The following is a 21,687-nucleotide window of genomic DNA, read 5'->3' as shown; positions in this document are numbered from 1 at the left end:
ACAGTAATAGTCACCTGCACACACAGATATCCCCCTAAAATAGCTCAAACTAAAAACAAACTAAAAACTACTTCCAAAAACATTCAGCTTTGATATTAATGAGTTTTTTGGGTTCATTGAGAACATGGTTGTTATTCAATAATAACATTATTCCTCAAAAATACAACTTGCCTAATAATTCTGCACTCCCTGTATTCAGAATACGTTACTCACAGTGGGTAACTTAAGAGAATATGACCAAACTACATTTTGGGGCATGTAATCTGTAATCCGTAGTGGAATACATTTCAACAACACTGCCTCCAGAAACCTGCAGCAATCAAACATATCTGTCAGAACACACTTGTTGGAAATGTTGAGGAAGCAACTTTAAGCAGATTTCCTGAACTTTAACTCCATTTACTGCACAGGCCTGCTCTCCACCCATGTGACTGACCTCCAGGAACCGCGAGATGTCCCTCTTGTCGTTAATGGCCATGGCGACCACGTTCTCAAACATCCAGAAAAATGGGCGGTTCTCGCCGTCCTTGGGCTTGGCTTCGCTCAGAAGTCGATAAAACTCGAAGAACAACCTGCCCGTGCCTTCTGGAGAGACAAAAACCATCAACAGTCAAGAACGCTAAAATCGAACTAGGAATACGCAGGCAGATTATCGCTGCATCAGAAACAACCTTTAAAGAGTTAAACTATCACGCTGTGTGGCTTTAGTGCCTTTAAAAGAGTAGAAAATCACCAAAACACACGTTAAATATACCCAGAATGCACTCAGGGACTCACCGTACAGGCCCTTCCTCGCAGGATTGACGATGGAGAGGTCGTTGCAGGGACTTCCTCCGATCACCAGGTCAAACGGACCCCACTCCTGAATCTGAGCGAGATGACAAAATCAGACAGAACACAGTTCCTGTTTTCAATACGACAGGATGAGTTTAATGTTTCGGCCAATAAAAGAGTTGAAGTTTAAAACTAATCTGAATAAAAAGAGTGAAACAGCTGATTAAATAACGTTTAGGTAAACGTGAAGCAGCAGAGGGTACGATTGTCTGATTCGAAGGGTTGTGTCTCCCTGTGTTCATATGTGATGTTTACAATGATTATTAGAAAGAAAAGACTTTGCAAAGCTCCAGCTGATGCAACAGTCCAGTGCCGCCCAATATTCAGCGAATAAACGTTCATTATTAAAGAAGGAAGTCATCAACCGTTCCTGTTCTGAGGCTTGAACCTCAGAAGTTTGTCAATAATAAAAAGTGTAGAAACTTTATCCTCAACACGAACGCTGTTTAAACCGTCCTCTGAACACAACCGAGGAATAAGTGTGAAGAAGGGAACGTGACGCGGCGTGCCTCTTATGTACTTCCTGTTTTATTTTGGTAGTCCTGTGTTGCTTGTGCTTTGTCTTCAGTCTGACCTTCTCTCCTGATTCTACTTCTACATATATATATAGTCGACCTTAATCCTACAGAGAATGTGGTGATTTGATGGATAATTAAAGTCCGTCATATATCCACAAACACAACAAGCTGAAAGTCAGTGATGCTGCTCGGTTTGCAGTCCTGAACATCACGGCACAAGCAGGATTCACTCTGATTGTGGAATAAAAGTATGAACGTGTGTTTATAAGTTACACTTGTGTCTGAATCCTGCAGCTTATCACACATTTGATTTCCATGTGTGACGACTGCAAGTGTCCAGAGTGAGGACAGACTGAGGGACCCACTGCTGCACATCATCTGTGAGGCTTTGCACCGCTGATGATCCACCAGGACAAACTCAGCAGTGTGTGAGGAAGAGGAGGAGGAAGAGCCAGCAGCAGCTGACAGATGGAGAGAATAGACAGACTGTTCCCTGTTTGTGAAGGACTGCTAGGAAAGTTTAACAGAACTGTCTGTGCTGAATCAGTCTTATTAGGTAATGTTCACATAATGTGATCATCCCAGTGTTTCCAGTGTGGGAGAAAGTACTCAGAGTACTCAGGGCCTTCAAGTTACACACTATGAAAGGCAGCAACAAGTTTAATGTTCAGAAACCTAAAGTCTGTATCAGCAGCAGAATGGAGCTAAAATAAATGTTGGTTTCAGTTCTATGAAGCTTTGAGGATTTTGGATCAGTAGCTGCTGTGTTTGTTGCATCATATTGCTGTAACTGTTTATATGCTTTATATATTCTGAGCTAAGTTGATCTATAGTGTTACATCATATTCTATAAGGATGTTATGTGTTTGTAGACTTTCTGCCCAGTTTGACCCATTTAGCAGACGTCAGCCTGTTTAAGGCTCTGATATCTATTCTGTATGACTTACAGCAGTTATGACATGGTCTGATTTTCTCACCCAATAAAGGAATATTTCATATATCAGTCGACTCTTCATTCTATCAGACACAGTTATCACAGCTCCTACATTTGCTTTTACACATGTATGTAAGCATTGAGCCACATTTAGTACCAACATATTAAAAGAATAATATTTGTCTCTTATGTATAACACATCTGTATATGCACTGTCACAGATACTTGACAGGAAACATAAATAACTGCGACTTGAATCTTTGCTGAAGCTCAGTGTTTGACCCAGAGTTCAAACTCACTGCTGTAATAACTAATCATGATACATATAATAACTATAACATTGGCCATATTATATTTACATTACACAGTGAGATGACTTTAGTCTCATGAACAACATTAGCTGATTGTTATTTACTAGCTAATCTTAAAATGAGTGTTCAGCACAGAAATGAAGCCCAACAATCATGTTTACAGTCCTGTGGTCTCAGCCTCAGATACTCAACTAATCAAAGTGATGTCATGACAAAAATTAATGACCAACAAAACATTTTTCTCCTTCATTTCTGTCACACAAAGCTGTATGTAACGTGTCTCGCGGTTAGTATCATGGTTGCTAGGCAACAACAGCACAACAAAGACTAGACCGACCATTTCACAGCCTCGCACTTCCAACCTTCTCGGTCTTCGGAGGACGCGGCCCACGTAGACCGCGAAGGCTGCGTCCTCCAAGGCTGCAGACCCTGAGCTGGGACATAGCCCGAGTGTCCGTATGAGGAGTGAGCTTAACTGTTCGGACTCTGTGTTTGTGATAAAGGTATTACATTAAACTCTGGGTTACTTACTGAAAGTTTCACTTCAGCCATATTTGACTATAATTGTTGAGGTAAATCCACAGAGAGCTAAAGCTTTATGTTAATGCTCAGATGATCAGATTTAAGATTCCAGATCAGACCATCTAAGATGTTTTTAACAATATTGGATTTTTTCAAATACTTGATGTAAACTGATGAAAATAAAGTTTTTATTTATTTGTGTAAATAACCTCTTGTAGCTGACTGGCACCAGCTTCACAGCCCAGCAGGGGGCAGCAGACTGATTCTGTTTCACTGGTTTTATTTCAGTCAGTTTGAGCTCGAACATCAGGCTGAAAATACAACAAAGCAGAAATTCGTTGTCCTGCTTACATTTTTCTTGGTGATGTTCCTCACATCGTGGACGTACTTGATCTTTCCTTCATGCCTGACGACGCCCACTGAGATGGAGTCCTCGCACACCTCCGATGCCACATACTGACCCACCTTAAAACCCAGATCTCTCAGGACCAGGTAGCCTGGAAACAAACACGCTCATCTTTACATAGGAACACACACACACACACACACACACACACAGACACACACACACAGACACACACACACACACACACACACACACACAGACACACACACACACACACACACACACACACACAGACACACACACACAGACACACACACACACACACACAGACACACACACACACACACACACAGTAGCGGCTCTGAGCTCCTCGCCTGTCTCTCTGAGCCGGCCATCCTTCAGAGGAAACACATAACTTCACCTGTGACCACACCTGACCACGGGTGGGAATGTAGCCCGACCACTAAACTGACTGCTCTCAGCAGTCGGCGTCCGTTAGGATCTGTTGCTGGTGTGTTGACCACCGCTGTTCTCCACCTCCACGTTGGACTGCAGCTGGTGACGGCAGTCCTGGTTCACCAGAACATGCAGCAGGTGGAGAATCTGTCCGTGAGCCGGTACGGTGACCAGAAGCAGGACCACCAGCTGCAGAACAACTTGGATGATTTGGAGTCAGTTTGCAGGACGGGAGACTCTCTGCAGAGGCGGCTGATTATTTAGGGTGTGTTTTGTTGAAATAAATAATTTCAACAAAACACACCCTAAATATCTGCAGAGGGGAAAACGATGGTTTATTATTGAACCTAAGCCTGAGCTCGCCTTCATCCTCACCTGTGGCAATGCCGTCAAACAGGGACAGCACTCTGATTGGTCGTCTCTGCTCTGCAGGGACTGCTGGGTAAATCTTTGGCTTCTCCTGAAAGGCAAACAGAAAGCAACAGAAATGAGACCTGATGCTCAGCCGACGGGTCAGAAACCAAACGCAGCGTTCGTCCTGCTGCTCCCGCCGTGCACACGAGGGGCACAGAGCTACCCGTGTGATTTCATCAGGTGTGCTTTACAAGATCAGATAAAGACACGAAACATCTGAGAAGAAACTCACAAACTCCTGTCCGTTATCGTTGGCGAAGAACTCCTGCAGCTTGAGGCTCCAGTCGTGCCGTCGTTTGAGGACGCCGTACCGCAGCAGCGGCTGGCACATGTAGCATCGCCACGGGTCTAGATAGCGCGCCTGGTCGGACGCACCCGGGTCCACCAGGATGTCCAGACAGTCCACGCAGAAACACCTGGAGGGAGCAGGCGGAGAGGAGGTGAGCCGAGGGAGGGGCAAAGAGGGGAGATGGTGTTTCCTGTTCCTGTCCGTCGGACCTGCAGCAGTTCACGTTGCCGCAGAGCAGAACCTCTCGACCGCCGCAGCAAACGGTGCAGTAAGACTGGTAACCGTCGTCGTCGTACATGTAGGACATCTCCAGGTACACGTCCTGAATACACACAGGAAACCATTCATGACTTATTCAACCAGGAAGCCCCTTCAGATTAAAAGCTCGTTCGTGGCAGACCTGAGCAAACAGCACACTTTGTGTTAGGTAATGAAAGAGGAACAGAACAAATATGAAGCTCTCTGACCTTTAACCTCTCCTGGAGGGGACAAAAAGCTCTTTCTTCTTTTTAAATAAGGAAATCAAAGAGGGCGTCAGCTTCAGCGTTCGCAGCTGATTAATAAACGACATCTGGAATGATGACAGAGCAGGAGGAAGTCTCCACACGCTCTGTGGTCGAAGCCCCGACAGCTGCAGCTGAGTGTCGAGCTGCCGTTTTTCAGGGTAACCATTTATTCGACTGCGCGGCGCCACGTTGTTTTTTTCTCCTGGGAAAATCCCACGCTGCCCACACAGGAAGTAGAAATCATTTTGGCTCCCAGACTGTTTGGTTAATGGGAGTTACCAGTTTGCATGTTTGTAAGAATCAGATAATAGACACGGTGTAAATATTATCAGCGTTATTATCACTATCAGCAGTTTGATTTTCTAATCAGAAGGTTGCTGGTTCAATTCCCCGTCTGCTCCAGTCTGCATGCCAAATATCTTTGGGCAAGGCACTAGCCTGTGAGCGTTAGCTAGAAACCATGGATGAGTGTGTGAGCGGGGCAAGTGTTGTTGCTGCTGCTCACACTGAACCCAGAGCGTCTCAGCTTCGTATCTATTCTACTTTCAGACGTTCGTATGGTAATTACACCACGCCGCCGTCACTCAGCGCTTTAATCTGTTCAGCTGAGAACACCTTCATCATCATCATCATCATCATCAAAAGCGCCCCACTCTCACTCTGTTTACTATGGAGCGTTACTTCCTCTGACACAACCAGCTTTACGACTCCTGTCAAATACTGGCTTAAAGCCAACGTGTAGCCCAATGGCGATATTACAGGGTGTGTGTGTGCGTGTGTGTGTGTGTGTGTGTGTGTGAGTGTGTGTGTGTGAGTGTGTGTGTGTGTGTGTGCGTGTGTGTGTGTGTGAGTGTGTGTGCGTGTGCGTGTGTGTGTGTGTGTGTGCGTGTGTGTGTGTGTGTGTGCGTGCGTGTGTGTGTGTGTGCGTGTGTGTGTGTGTGAGTGTGTGTGCGTGTGTGTGTGTGTGTGTGTGTGCGTGTGTGTGTGTGTGCGTGTGTGTGTGTGTGCGTGTGTGTGTGTGTGCGTGTGTGCGTGCGTGTGTGTGTGTGTGTGTGTGTGTGTGTGTGTGCGTGCGTGCGTGTGTGTGTGTGTGTGTGCGTGTGTGCGTGTGTGTGTGTGTGCGTGTGTGTGTGTGTGAGTGTGTGTGTGTGTCTGTGTGTCTGTGTGTGTGTGTGTGTGTGTGTGTGTGTCTGTGAGTGTGTGATAACTGATAACTTTTTCTAAACACTTCAAATTTTTCTTGGAACCCAGCTTTGGTTACTGATGTTGTCAGGCTCTGACGGCGCCCTGACCGGTGGACCTGCCAGTGTGTATATTTGTGTGCGTGTGTATGTGTCTCTCCGCTCTTATGTGTTAGGAGGTAACCTAGCAACAGGCTACCTCCGACCCGGAAGTGCTGTCGCCCGGAGCTGCCGCACCTGCAATCAATCCACCGGCTGTTGCCAATCTACTACCACCTTCGGCAGGGCTACTTGATGGTGTGGCTGAGCGACAGACAGCGCTGGAGTATTGCACTAAGCCTGGTAGTGTTTTCGAGCCGCTGGCGTGTCTGAGCTACGTACTCATTCTGCTGTCGTGTGTGTGTTCACCCAGGGATTGACGGAGGATTCACGGACACAAAGGAAGCACTCACTACCACGCACGGGCTTACACGGAAGGAAGGACGCACTATCACCATTGTTGCACATTTGAACTGTTGTCACCTTGCTGCACTGTAAATAAACGCACTGTCTTTATTTCTGAGCTCCGCGCCTGAGTCCACTCTTTAACAGATGTTTGCATATGTTTGCACTCAGGAAGGTCACCTTTCGACCCATGGACCGAAACACTTTCACCTTTGTGAGTTAGAACAAAGATTTTCAATGCAAATCAGAATATTTTCCATACAAATGTGTTCCCAGCTGTACTCCTGCCGCACCCTGTCTATTACCGTCAGCTGGCAATGGGTTTGCATGTAGATCACAGGATTTAAACATTGCACGACAACTAAAAAGAGTCTTGGAAAAAGCTGCACAGGAAATGGCATCTCACTCATTTAGAAGATCATCATTTAACCAGGAAAAATAATCCCTCCAAGTGACTTTGTGGGTCCTGAATAATCAGGCTCCATCTTATCCTAATGACCTTACAGTGCCGTATGACAAATAGAGCACTTCGCTCTCAGACTGCTGGTTCACATGTGATTGCTCCATACAATGGGAAGCAGAGCCTTCAGCTTTCAATTCAGTTGAGTTCGAATACATTTTATTTATACAGCGCCAAATCACAACAGCAGTCGTCTCAAGGCAATTTATATTGTAAAGTAGATCCTATGGTAAAAAGAGAAAATCCCAAGAATCATATGACCCCCTATGAGCAAGCACATTGGCGACAGTGGGAAGGAAAAACTCCCTTTTAACAGGAAGAAACCTCTGGCAGAGTGTCAATACAAAATTGTACTTAGTAGTCAGTATAATCTTTTAATTATATAAGTTTGCATATGGTAGTGATAGGATGTGCGATCCTTAATAGTCTGCAAAGGCCCTATGTGCATTCCAGAGTGCTCTGGCATTCACACCCACACCCTGGGAGTATGGGAGAGGTCGTACCTTGTCTTATTGTTTTATGGTAGGATAAACGTAGCTATGTCAAGTTTTAGTCTAAGTGCTTAGATGAACTGTTGGACTTCCAGACCAGCACATTTAGGGAAGTCGGTTATGGGGTCACACTCTGACTCCACACCTACACACACACACACACACACACACATAAACATCCACATTCCAATGTAAGGAACAAACACCCACTGATGTATAAATAAAGACCAGGGCAGTCTCAGAGCTGCGAGTCCCTGAGCGCTCACTCTCGTGCGAGAGCTCAGAGCTGCCCTTGCTAAGCAACAAGAAGTGTTTTAGAATACATCTCTTGACACAGAGCCAGGCTCAGGGAGGGGCGGGGCCATCTGCTGCGACCGGTTGGGGTGAGAGAAGGAAGACAGGATAAAGACATGCTGTGGAAGAGAGACAGAGATTAATAACACCTAATAAAGAGAGGTGTACAAACACATAGTGACTGAAGAAGAAACATTCAGTGCAGCATCATCCTCCCTTAGATAAGCAATCCCTATTGCAGCTTATCTAAGGGAGGATTCAGGGTCACGTGATCCAACCGTGGGTGTGTTTGGTGAAGGGGGATGTGGGCACATCATGGCCGGCGTGTCCCTGATTTCATTTCTGGTGAAATATTCTGGTTTGCTGTAAGGCTCTGCTTCAGGCTGAGCAGCACAGGATACGGTTGCAACACACATTGCCTAATTTCATTTCATTTCTTAATTTCGTGTTGTCCCTCAATACTGTTCTCTCCTCTGTGTGGTCTCAGACAGTCCTCGTATTCGGTTTGCTTCACTCCTGCCCTGTTACGTGATTGTCATGCTTAACATGTGAGTTTCCAACAATAGAAGATGAGTCTTCAGTTCAAGCCTGACATCCTGGATTCTGGGTTTTAATGGTGAAAGGAAATGGCATCTTACTAATTTAGATGATCATCATTTATCCTGGAAAAATAATCACTCCAAGTGACTCTATTAAAAAAGGCTCTCAGTAAAGCTAGAACATTTCACTATTCATCACTGATTTTTAAGAAAATAAGAACAAACTTGAGTTGGGATGGGTCCCGGTATCGGTTCTGACATAAACGGTAGTAACCAGACCGAAAAGCAGCGCACATTTCGGTGCTTTTTTCCCCCCTGAAATGTCATACACTTTAGATTCTAGCCAATCATTTTACGTTTCTGAGGATAGTAGGCGGGTCCAGGTACGAACGTTCTTTTAGAGCAGAGCTACAGATTAAAAATGCCCAAGGCGAAGCGGTCAAAGTCCTGCTGTACTTCACAGCAAAAGATGCAAACTCAGCAGCAACAAGTGCTTTAAGCTGATACTGTGATACTGTCAAAGGAGGTAACACCTCGAATCCGATGAAACACCTGGCGACGCATAGCGTTTTGTTAAAAGCCAAGAAATGAACCGTATTTGGTAGCTTGCTGCCAGACCTCACACCGAGCACATCTACTGCGGGTGTGGTGCCTGTTATTGGACCTGGAGTTAGCAACATCCCCCAAAAACACGAAGAGGAGAGTCCTGGCCCCTAGCCCTGCCAGTGTAGCAGAAATGATGAGGATGATGATGCAGCAGCAGCCGTTCTTCTCTGCGTGAGTAGCTTCATGTTGTTCGTGTGTAATTTATGTTGAGTAGGCTAACCACGTTATTACATTAATGCATGTAAGGTGAACTAGCAAACATCATCATAGCTACATGCTGCTGTCCTCTTGTTTGATGGCAGATACTCCCTTCACCCTGGCTAAAAAGGCTAAAATGACCAAAGAAAAAGTGGGAAACAGCTGAACATGAGAGGTTTAGGACAAAGTTTGTGTTCTCCATTCTTTAAGCACCGGCACCGTTTCAAAAGTACCAGTTTGGCACTGGTATCGGATAAAACCTAAACGATACCCATCCCTAAACTTGAGTCTGTAGCCAGGATGACAAACAGAGCTCCAAACATTCCTTTAATCTCAGCTATTAATGAATTCATGAAACCTCTTGATATCAATCTTTTGTGATACACCGTCATATTTACATTATTTGTACAGTACCAATGATTTGCTTTGGTAGCTGCTCAAATTTCACTGCTTATATGTTTAAACTTAATTGATTAAAGTGGTTGTTTTCTTTTGGATCTTTTATTAGAATAGGCGCTTATAATGATTTTCTTGTGAAAGGTGACTTTAGATCAGAGTGGAGGAACTTGCAGCAGCGACAGTTTTGTGTACAGGATGTTGATGATCAGATAAGACGACAGGAAACGTATGCAGGGACGTGAAAGCAGCGCTTTAAGAGTTTTAAAATGATGAGTAACGTTGAAGAATTTATATAAATACAAGTCAATGAGTCAAGGACATAATTAGGATCATGTTTTTGATTAAAGAGTCCCAAACATGATAAGTTAGGGAGGTGCAGGAAAAGGTGTTTTGTTTCCTTTGCAGAAGATCTCGGCGACCACAGGGGGGTGAGGATGATGGAGGCCTGAGGCCTGATGGACCACAAGAGAGGGACCCAGAAAAACCTAATCTTACGCATGGAGTGTTCTCGAGTGGGAGCTGGCATTTTATTATTGGACCACTTAGATGACATGAGGTTGTTGTCTGATTTGCTGAGCCAGAGGATGGGTGTCAAAGAAATGGAACAAGTAAAGTGTAGTGACCCTCTTTTTAGCAAAAGAGGGTCAAAAGGGGAAGTGTGGAGATCAGGGAAATTATTTTACTGCTATTGTTAATAATCATCATCATTACCATTGCACTAATAATATAATCTACAGTATTGATATTGCATTCAGAGGTTTAAACAGTGTGTGTCTTTCAGAAAGACTAAGTGGCAGGCTGACAGGAAGTTGCAGGTTTGCAGAGTGTGCCTTTTGCAGAACTGAAACCGAAAGCAGAGTCTAAATGCAGGTTGACAGGAAACAGCTGCCATGAAGATAGAGACAATGTTCCTTTTTAAACTGTGTTAAAAGTCATTGTGGTTTTGAATTGACGTATGCATATATTGTATCTGATGACGCATGAGATACAAGCCCTGATGGTATGAAATATCTGTTTATGCTTTGATTAAGTCGGAGATCAGCCCTGTCTGCGAACGGAGCTGGTCTTCCCACGCGTGTATTTCATTAAAATCAATTGTCTGACCAAGCTCTTGTTGGACCATGGTTGTTTGTACTCTCCTTCCTCAATATTTGAACCTTAACAAGGGCAACCTGCACGTGGCGAATAAAGCCTTGATTGATTGATTGATTGATTGATTGATTGATTGATTGATTGATTGATTGATTGATTGATTGATTGATACCAAAATTAGGGGGAATTTACGACTGTGCGCTATGTGCTTCGAATATTGTGTGTGGTTTTTGTTTTATACAGTTGTCAGTCAGGCCTCTAACTATGAAACAAATTACACTCCAAAAGACCCCGGGCTTCTGAAAAGATGACCCGGGCTTAAACCTAGCATTTATTTTACATTATACATTTACATTATTACATTATTATACATTTATTTTTATTTCAGGCTTTATCAGAGCTCAAGTTTCCGTTCCTCCTCCTGTGACCCCCATATCCACAGGGAGAGTGGTCACCTCTAACGGCCTCAGTGTTCATCGCCTGAGCTGTGGTAAGATGGAAAATAGTGTCCAAGAATTCACTGCAGATCAAATTCAGACTCTCAGGCTAAATTCAACAAACTTAACAAGTATTGGATGAACTGTTTATAGTTTACAGCCTTTTTATGCACAGCTGCTTATTTCCAGTTTAAATTGTATTTTCCTGATCAACAAACCAACAGTGCATTTATTCTTTAAAAAAGCTCTGAGGATGTTGGACTGTGTATAAAAGTTCAGAAACATTTGATGTAGATTAGAAACAAAAACACTGACTTAAAGTTTCCTCCTTGATCAGAGTTAATGTAATATCCACTGTGGTGGTGTACAGAGGTACAATCCTCATTATTTATGGATCTGCAGCATCTGAGTCTGAAACTGAAGCCTGAAACCTGGATTATTGCATGTTGTGTTGAGTTGTTCCTTTTCTCTCATACTGTGTCTGTATAACAGTGGGTGGAATGATCATTGTGAGGTCAGCTGAGTACAGATGTGGAGGTGAAGTAATCTGCTCTCACAGTGACGCTGTGAACAACGTGAGGAACAGGTGAGCACTGTGGGATGGTAGAAGTGAGCCTTTGATTCAAAAGAAGAAACAAACTAAAACCTGTTGAACAGCTTTACTCAAACTAACAGGAAGTAAATGATTACCTGAAAGTAACTTGTTTCATATCTTTGAGCTGAAAACCAGCTGTTTCTGTCTCCCTGCAGCTGTGATGGAAAAACCGAGTGTGACATAAAGTCAAACATTACTTATGATCCTGGAGTCTGCAAATACCTGGAGACCACCTACGACTGCTTCCCACGTAACGACTCTGTTAAACCTGTGATTAGAAATGACTGATGAACCCAATCTGTACATGAATGATTACAGTTTCTATGGGATCTGTGTCTGTTTCAGGCCGCAATGTAACATGTCAAAACTTCCAGTCAAACCTTCAGTGTGGTGAGAACACAGCTTCTATGTCTTTCTACATTTAATGCAGTTAAAAATATCACCATGGTTACAGTTTGACTCTATGAACTCTTCCTCAGATGAAGGACAGGTTATAGTCGTCTCCTGGGCGAATTTTGGTCGCCGTGACACGACCACGTGCCCTGGCACATATACTATCGTAAATCTCTACAATGTTAACTGCTCCTGGCCAGGAAGCATGGACTATGTAACTACCAGGTACAGATGCTGACTCTGTTTCTTCAGCTCTCCATCTTCTCTCAGATGATGCAGTGAATTTTTGCTGATTCACCTTTGACCTGCATTCACAGGTGCAATGGGACAAACAACTGTACTGTTGAAGCAAATATCTCAGACGACCCGTGTGTAAACATTTATAAGTACCTGGAGGTGTTTTACACTTGTCAGGGTAAGTAACTCAAATAATAAACTTCTAAAGATAATCTTTTAGGGTCGGTACATTCAGACTTGTTTTTGAAGTGAATGAAAATGAAAATTCTTCATGATTTTTAAAAGATGAACCTTTCTGTGCTGAAAAGAATCATCAGAAAATCATCAGTCACGAAGATTTCGTCAGTTTGTTTTAGATCCTGAGTGAACACCTCGTGATTTTATCATCAAATAAATACAAATATTATAAAATAATGATAAAATAAAAATAAAACCAGTCAAAGTGACATTTAAAATTAAAATCAGCTGACATTTAAAAACAGAATTCAAAAAGTGTTTACAAAGTCATTTGAATGAACAAAAGGTACTTTTGCATAAGTCGAACAGAAAATCAAGCAGGACAGAAAACATTATAATGTGGAGACAGAAAGAAAAAGATTCGATGAAAAACAGAAAATGACAATAACAAAGACGAAGAAAACATCAAAAAGTTGATTCTGTTCATCTGGACGAGCTTGTACTCGCCACAATATTACTCATCGAGTGAATAACTCAATTATAAAAAAGTCCTGACACGTTTTGTGCCTCATTGCTTCGTTTAACGCTCAGCTCTGTCATCACGATAGAAATGCAACTGTTTCTCCCAGATTTGCCACTAAAAACAGGCCCGCAGCAGAAACCTCACTGGGAGCAGCGTTTGAATAAAACGTATGACGACATTAACCTCACGCGGCATCAGGGTTTGAACAAAACACTGATAACAGCAGCAGTGGCGACGATGCTGTCAGTTTAATGGGGAGTTTCAGGTTTACTGGTTTTTACTTTAACTGGTTAGATTTGTTTACATGCTCCACTCTCTGTGTTCCAGATGTTTGCCAGTGGGTCTGAAAGTTGAATAAGATTAAAAAAGTCTTTATCTGCAGCTCGTGCAAATTCATAGACTATACGGATCATAATTATCTCCAGACAATAAAATGATTTTAATTACAAGGAAAAAAGACAAAAACCTCTCTCCTCGTCTCCAACGTCTGTGTTTGTGTAACATAAATGTGAGCTGATATTTTCCCCGTGCCACCACCAACCAGCCCGACCGAGTCTTGAGTTCACCTGCATACACCTGTTCTGTCACGTTCGATTGCAAGGACCGAAGCGCAGAGCAGGTTGACGTTTCTAAACACAGAGTTTATTTACAGCACCAGTGAAAGGCAGGGCCGTGCAGAGACGTTTAAAGGGCCGGGTGCTCAAAGTTAAAAAGGGGCACCAGGCTGAATAACAACAACACACATTCATCAAGAATCTAATATGGCATCGCATCATACTATGTCACTGTTGTGAGGTGGCAACAAGGCAAAGCAAACGTAGCCCATGTTTTACCTGATAGGTACAATGTTGCTGTTGAGGCGTTTCTGCTGCTCCTGCTGCTGATGGTGCTGGAGGGCGGGGCTGTGTTGATCTGAGATTGCAGACTGTAAACAGTCCACAGGAGAGACGGGAACCTATTTAAACAAGTGTTATGAGATAATAACAAAATGCAAAGATAGGTGACAGCGCTTGGAACCATAAGCCAACAACAAACTGTGAGAAATAAACTCGGCTCTGCCTGTGAATCACTCTCTGCTTCTCTTCCTCCTTCATCTCCTCATCTCATCTATCACTCGCCACTTGCTGTCCATCTGAGAACAAGGCACAAACTGCTATTGCAATAAACGAGTATTTAATTATCCACACTCAACAACTCTCGCACTTAATCTATCGTAAAATGATGACGGAAAAACGTTATAGAAGCAAAACATTCCTGGAATACGTCTCCAACATCTGGTACATGTGTTAATGTTACCTGTGCTCTTTGTAATCCAGCTGCTGAGGGATCCACTGCCTCTAGTAGCCTCACAGCTTTTCTGTCACTGTTTCGTCCTCGTGTCCTCACCAGCCATGTCTGCACAATGCGATATCATGAGTGATAATTTAAAAAATCTATACACATAAAACACACACACGCACACACAGTGACATTTTAGACCTTCTTCAGTATACTGTATATACTATGGGCATCACGGTGCTGATCCAGAGTCCTTCCCTTATTATTATTACTAGAGCTACAATAATAAAGCAATGAGGAAAAAAGTAATAAATATGAAATAATGTATTTATGATGATTCCATTTGTTTGACTATCCACTCTGTGCAGGCAGAAAGTTTATTACATTTTTAAACTGTAGAGATACAATAATTTTCCTGCTGTAAAATCAGCATTTTGTCATATTTAAAATATAAATCTAATATAATCTGCTTCTTAATTCATGTTCTTTAAAATACAGTGTGTGTTTTTTAAATATCATAATTATAATAATCATGAATTATGTGGACATGCATATTACATCGTTTTTAGTGAAATATAAGCCCCCCAGAAAGGCAGGAAAACCCTGTAACCTACTTTAAAACCAGGGGCGATTCTAGGATCAGAGCTTTGGGGGTGCTGAGCACCCAGAGAGCTGCCCAGCCAGGCAAGATAGACTTGACTCGTCACGATGAGACTTCTTCCCCGTCTCTGTCAGTCCCTGCATCCTTAACTCATTCACTGCCAGCGATTGGCAGTGAATGAGTTAAACCCATTGACTCATTCACTGCAATTGACGGCTATAGACGTCAATGGCAGTGAATGAGTTAAATGTCTCCACTTGTCCCGAGTTCCCTCTGACTGTCTCCTTGGTGCATTTAAACCTGTTCCTCCCTGTCCTCCTCGTCTGTTGTCCTCGTCTCTGTTATCAGTCATCATAATTTTACCATCTCTGTGCAAGTCTGCAAATTTCTTTATTAAATCATAAGATTAAATTCATCAAGTCTCTCTGTGCCTGGGTCCTCGTCACAAAACATGACATCACTGTTTTGTACATTTTAACAATTTAATCCCACATTTGTGAAAGAAAAGCAAAACACTTAAAAAAAAAAAAAAGTCTGTAACAAAACCATCAAATCTGATAAAGGTTATTTAAATGCTGCAAAAGAAGAATGGATTGGAATAGAAAAATACATATATTAACCTTAATTACTGGGAGAATAATGAATGATGCTCATAGTGAGTAAAAAGTAAACTGAGTGCATTTTTTGGACAGAGATTCACTTTTAATGTGTGTTTAATATAATACAGATACATAAAAAACACTCCAAACATAGAAGAGTCCTTGAAATGTACAAATGTACAAATATTAATAAAAAAAATTATAAAGATGGAGGCAGCTTTGCCTGTGGTAGAATGTATGAAAAAATCTTTACTGCAGATGCTAATTTTACTAATTTAATAATAATAATTTTGTGTTGTAAGATTTATGAGTTTCATGCTTTCATAGTGGTCCTTGGGACAGCTTGACATTTTCTCAGGTGGTCCACACTGTAACAAGTGTGAGAAACACTGATAAGTGTGTGTGTGCTTTTGGAAAACATTTAAAGCTGCTGTACAGAATCTTTGAAACAAGCTTAAAACACTTTTAGAAACAGAGCATCCGCTTCTCTTTACAGCTCCTCACTCCACCAGGACAGTCTTTGGCACTGATAGTGAGCAAATGTGATGCACGTACTGCGGCAGTCATACAGACAACTGGACGGTCCAAAGGTTGGCCGACCTGTTACTGGCTGAGGTTTCAGTAGAGCTGTGGCTGAACCACATACAAATATATCATTAATTTTAATCTCCTGATCAATGATAATGTTATGTTGGAATGTTGTTAAAGAGGGTCAAAATGTTTCAGCCCAGTTTGTTTAGCAGATTCTGTTTAGCAGCTTTAATACAGGGAGGACACAACTTCCAGACTGTGAGCAAAATCAGGTTTTTCTCTTTGTCAGTTTCACAGTTTCTGCCTGTCACTGCTCCCTGTCTGTTTGCTTACCTGCTTCTTCCTGACCTTGTACTTTCTCCTCACGTTCCCTCTTTGGACTGACAATCATACACAAATAGATTCAATTAGATGATAAATTACATTAATATGAAAAAAATACTATTAAGATCAATAACAAAAGGTCCTCTCTCAGTGTACTTTCAACCAAAAGGCAAATAACCAAACCACACGAACATCTAATAAAAGATATAAACATTGAAACACTGATCCGGTCAGTTAGCTAGTTAGTACCTTGGGCACATGCACATATAACAAAATAAGCAGCTTCTCTCGTTCCATTTCAAACAGGACAGTGGTAACAACAGCAGGCTACGGACAATTTTAAGTTTTAGGTTTTAAATTGGCTGCATACATTTCACTGCAGGACGGTCAAATGTCGTAGGACGGATTGTAGGCAGGGCTGGACTGGGACAAAAAAATCAGCCCGGGCATTTTGACTAGAGACCGGCCCCCCAGGTATTAAAGCCATAAAGCCTTTGAATGAAAACAAACGCTGTTGTGACAGTGATGTACAGTCTTGTTGGTATATGTATGATTTCTATACATTTTATGTCATACTAAAAACTTTGGTTGTAAGATTCAGATAATTATTTATTAAAGACATTTTAAATGAGAATAAGAAAGTATTTCTTTGTGCCCCCCTCTCCCTGTTAATGCCCTACAGGCCCCCTGGCAACACTTTGCTAGACCCGCCCCTGCACAGTTACCAGCTGTCAGCTACCTAAAAAAGGATCCTGGTGTTATTTGTCTCTCAGAAACAGTTCATAACTTCAACTCATTCATGTCACCTAAAAGGTAAACCTGTTTCTCCATCACAGCTCTGATGATCCAGTAAGGACATCTCCTGGTTTCATCTTCATGTTTCCCTCTCACCACATATCCAAACCGACATCATGACCAGCAGCTTTACAGCTGTGGCTCCAGCAAACATCAGCTGATACTAGAAATTAATATTAAATAAACTCTAACAACAGCTGATCAAGCTGAAACGTGCTGCTGTTGTTTAGCGCGACATCCACTGGTTTCCTCTTTCTGGCGCAAAGTGATAAACCAACAAGAGAGAAAAGCCGATCAGCTGATCATTGATCAGTTTCATGACTGAAGTAGCAACAGGAGAGAGAGGGAGAATGAGAGGAGAAGCTGTGCAGTGTAACAGAATAACTCCAGCTTTGTGTCTTTTTCCATTCGAGCTGAAGTCCGGGACAAACTGTTCCTTTTCACCTCAATACGAAACGCGTAATATTTCCTCTGAATGCGAGACGATTGGCAACTCTACTAACTAACCTTATGAACAAAATAAAGTTCACTATCAGTAACATCACAGCACCCACCCAGCTGTATAGAAACCCTGTCATGCTAGCTAGTACGAGTTATTGTAACTGACTGTAAAAAGTCAGCACAGCTAAAATAAACTCCACCTAAACTTGGTTTATATCTGACCCAGATAGACTGCAGGTCATAACTTCTTACCTGAAGTTCAGTTCACCTGACACTCGGACCGGCGGCCTCCTCGGGTCTCTGCTCCTCCTGCCTCACCTTTCCCTCATCCACCTGGTGGAAGCTCTGCCACAGCCACCACCAAACAACTGAGTTATTTTTACAAATCTGCCAATCCACCAGCTTTCATTGTTTATACTGTTACAACAACAAAAAAAGAAAGAAAAAAAACCCCATCGGCCCATAAAAACGAAAAATCACCATCGGGCATACCGGATGGCCAGCCCAGCTCTGATTGTAGGGTAGCAAACATCGTCGGAAAACACGTTTTCAACACTGCAGGTTACCTGGTGTAATGCTTTACTGAAACATGGTCTGACTCCTATCTAACTATATAAAGAGTAACTGAAGGTTAAGCCAGGCGCTCACACCTCCGCTCTGCTGCGTCTCAGCCACCATCTCTCTGGCAGAAAGGGCGCTAGAGCAGAGCAGGGGAGAGGCGAGCTGGAACAAACCATTTTTTTGGGGGGGTATCTACAGTGGGGCAAAAAAGTATTTAGTCAGCCACCGATTGTGCAAGTTCCCCCACCTAAAATGATGACAGAGGTCAGTAATTTGCACCAGAGGTACACTTCAACTGTGAGAGACAGAATGTGAAAAAAAAATCCATGAATCCACATGGTAGGATTTGTAAAGAATTTATTCGTAAATCAGGGTGGAAAATAAGTATTTGGTCAATAACAAAAATACAACTCAATACTTTGTAACATAACCTTTGTTGGCAATAACAGAGGTCAAACGTTTACTATAGGTCTTTACCAGGTTTGCACACACAGTAGCTGGTATTTTGGCCCATTCCTCCATGCAGATCTTCTCGAGAGCAGTGATGTTTTGGGGCTGTCGCCGAGCAACACGGACTTTCAACTCCCGCCACAGATTTTCTATGGGGTTGAGGTCTGGAGACTGGCTAGGCCACTCCAGGACTTTCAAATGCTTCTTACGGAGCCACTCCTTTGTTGCCCGGGCGGTGTGTTTTGGATCATTGTCATGTTGGAAGACCCAGCCTCGTTTCATCTTCAAAGTTCTCACTGATGGAAGGAGGTTTTGGCTCAAAATCTCACGATACATGGCCCCATTCATTCTGTCCTTAACACGGATCAGTCGTCCTGTCCCCTTGGCAGAAAAACAGCCCCATAGCATGATGTTTCCACCCCCATGCTTCACAGTAGGTATGGTGTTCTTGGGATGCAACTCAGTATTCTTCGTCCTCCAAACACGACGAGTTGAGTTTATACCAAAAAGTTCTACTTTGGTTTCATCTGACCACATGACATTCTCCCAATCCTCTGCTGTATCATCCATGTGCTCTCTGGCAAACTTCAGACGGGCCTGGACATGCACTGGCTTCAGCAGCGGAACACGTCTGGCACTGCGGGATTTGATTCCCTGCCGTTGTAGTGTGTTACTGATGGTGACCTTTGTTACTTTGGTCCCAGCTCTCTGCAGGTCATTCACCAGGTCCCCCCGTGTGGTTCTGGGATCTTTGCTCACCGTTCTCATGATCATTTTGACCCCACGGGATGAGATCTTGCGTGGAGCCCCAGATCGAGGGAGATTATCAGTGGTCTTGTATGTCTTCCATTTTCTGATGATTGCTCCCACAGTTGATTTTTTCACACCAAGCTGCTTGCCTATTGTAGATTCACTCTTCCCAGTCTGGTGCAGGTCTACAATACTTTTCCTGGTGTCCTTCCAAAGCTCTTTGGTCTTGGCCATGGCGGAGTTTGGAGTCTGACTGTTTGAGGCTGTGGACAGGTGTCTTTTATACAGATGATGAGTTCAAACAGGTGCCATTCATACAGGTAACGAGTGGGGGACAGAAAAGCGTCTTACAGAAGACGTTACAGGTCTGTGAGAGCCAGAGATTTTCCATGTTTGAGGTGACCAAATACTTATTTTCCACCCTGATTTACGAATAAATTCTTTACAAATCCTACCATGTGAATTCATGGATTTTTTTTTCACATTCTGTCTCTCACAGTTGAAGTGTACCTCTGGTGCAAATTACTGACCTCTGTCATCATTTTAAGTGGGGGAACTTGCACAATCGGTGGCTGACTAAATACTTTTTTGCCCCACTGCATACGTTTGTCTTTAGAATATTACATCTCAACCAAGTACTGTATGGTTTTTCTATTTTTAGTAGTGTGTCACACAAACAGCAAATATTGTCAAAAAAAGTAAGACATCTTTGGGGTGCTTTGATTCCTTGGACCAGCACTACTTGTGCAGTTAATAAGAGGACAAGTAATGTTTGTCGCATTGTTACGCACAGCACGCTCAATTGTTTCAATTCGTCAGTTGCCACAAGACAACTGACCAACGTGTACATAATAAGCTAATACTCCTGGGTGCTATAGAGTACAGTGTACGCTGTTCACCATACTTCATGGTTTTGGAAGTCACACAACTGTCACACAGGAGAGGAAAATTACTCACAGTCTGAAAAACAAGCACAAATTCACGGAGCTGAGAGAATCACTAACGTGTCTCGCACAACCGTCCAGCGACCAGAAGCACAGCGTCCCGGCCTTAAATGGTGGGAAGATAATGGCAGCTTAATTGCGAACAGGTGTGTGGGCCAAGGATGGGAGCTCACAGTGAGCTCCGCCCAGGCAGAGCGGTGAGGAGAGAGTGAGAGAGAAACAATACACATGTAGCCTTGCGGGGCCGGCTGGGTAGACACGGGGACGTGACATGTTCACTCCGTCAGCTGTTGAACACCTGCTGCTGATTTAAGAAACACGCCCATGTTAACTGGTGACAGTCACAGTTTAACGTTTTCAGCTGTGTGCGCCCTGTAAAGTAACACCATCAGGATGTTCTACATTTAATGACGCACATCGATGGATTGGTGCAGGCGTATCTCAATAAGTTCTGCTCAAATAACTGGATTATGGATTCCTCATAACCAGGTGTGTTATGAGGAATGTTGTCACAGTTTATTTATAATGTGTTGTTATAAGCTGATTAAAAAACAGAGCCATCCAGTTACTATGTTACAGCGCCACTGTCAGGGTTCCTGGGCCGCTGACCCAGCGTTTTCAGTTTGGTCTTCTGTCAGTGTTTAGTTTTCATGTTGGTTTCCTGTTTTATTGTGTTAGCCTTTTGTCTGTGTGTACTTTGTTCATTTCTACTTCCCAGTTTCTCATTAGTTAGTTCAGCTGTGTTCTTACCGGTTTCTAATCATCCTCATCATCCAGTCGGTTTCCCTGAGTTCCTGGTATTGTTCTCACCTATTCTGCGTGTGGGCTTCCGTGCTGGCTCTTTAACTGGCCAGCATGTCGTGGAGTGGGTGGGAGGTGTCGTCCAACATCGTCCTTCTCTTGGACAACATCCACGTCTCAGACACCACCTTAAGGGAGTCCGGCTCCATCCCCACAACATTACTGGCCTTGCAGATCAGTTTATTTAGTCTGTTAGCATCTGTGAACCTCAACCTGTTGTCCCAGCATGCAAGAGCATAGAGGACAGGACTGGCCACAACAGACTGATAGAAAATCCTGAGCACTGTCCAAAACACGCTAAAAGACGCAGAAAATACAGATATCTCTGGCCTTACTGTAGAGTACCCAGTCTAGTTTATTTAATGTGTACTCTGAGGTATTTATAGTCCTTCACCGTGTCCACGTTGACCCCCTGG

General features: G+C 43.1%; 2 protein-coding genes across 2 annotated transcripts in view; one reads left to right on the top strand and one right to left on the bottom strand.

The window, feature by feature from the left end:
* Positions 1-319: 319 nt before the first annotated feature.
* LOC147305463 (DNA (cytosine-5)-methyltransferase 3A-like) lies at positions 320-5,949 on the bottom strand. The gene is made up of 6 exons (XM_086278088.1): positions 4,834-5,949; positions 4,568-4,751; positions 4,297-4,381; positions 3,471-3,616; positions 778-868; positions 320-585 (listed from the first exon to the last, which is right to left on the bottom strand). The coding sequence occupies exons 1-6, from the start codon at positions 4,929-4,931 to the stop codon at positions 320-322; spliced, it is 870 nt and encodes a 289-aa protein (XP_086134214.1). The 5' UTR covers positions 4,932-5,949.
* Positions 5,204-21,687, top strand: part of LOC147305462 (uncharacterized) — a 40,028-nt gene continuing 23,544 nt past the window's right edge. The window contains exons 1-7 of the mRNA XM_086278087.1: positions 5,204-5,288; positions 11,223-11,324; positions 11,764-11,857; positions 12,022-12,116; positions 12,212-12,256; positions 12,346-12,484; positions 12,577-12,674. Of these exons, the coding sequence (XP_086134213.1) occupies positions 5,204-5,288; positions 11,223-11,324; positions 11,764-11,857; positions 12,022-12,116; positions 12,212-12,256; positions 12,346-12,484; positions 12,577-12,674 (658 nt within the window). The remainder of the gene's footprint in view (positions 5,289-11,222; positions 11,325-11,763; positions 11,858-12,021; positions 12,117-12,211; positions 12,257-12,345; positions 12,485-12,576; positions 12,675-21,687) is intronic.

This window comes from Aulonocara sp. 'chitande type north' Nkhata Bay, linkage group LG20, assembly GCF_057382095.1.
Source record: "Aulonocara sp. 'chitande type north' Nkhata Bay isolate Kocher_YH1m ecotype deep benthic linkage group LG20, A_spYH_male_GT1.1, whole genome shotgun sequence".
Classification (NCBI taxonomy): Eukaryota; Metazoa; Chordata; class Actinopteri; order Cichliformes; family Cichlidae; genus Aulonocara; species Aulonocara sp. 'chitande type north' Nkhata Bay.
This window is presented reverse-complemented; position numbering and strand designations above follow the sequence as displayed.

Coding starts and splice junctions, on each gene's coding strand:
- LOC147305463 (XM_086278088.1), bottom strand. CDS start 4,931: ATGTCCTACATGTACGACGACGACGGTTACCAGTCTTACTGCACCGTT. Junction 3,617..4,296: donor GTTTGACGGCATTGCCACAG/GTGAGGATGAAG, acceptor GTTTGTTTCCAG/GCTACCTGGTCCTGAGAGAT. Junction 869..3,470: donor GGAACATCACCAAGAAAAAT/GTAAGCAGGACA, acceptor CATCTCGCTCAG/ATTCAGGAGTGGGGTCCGTT.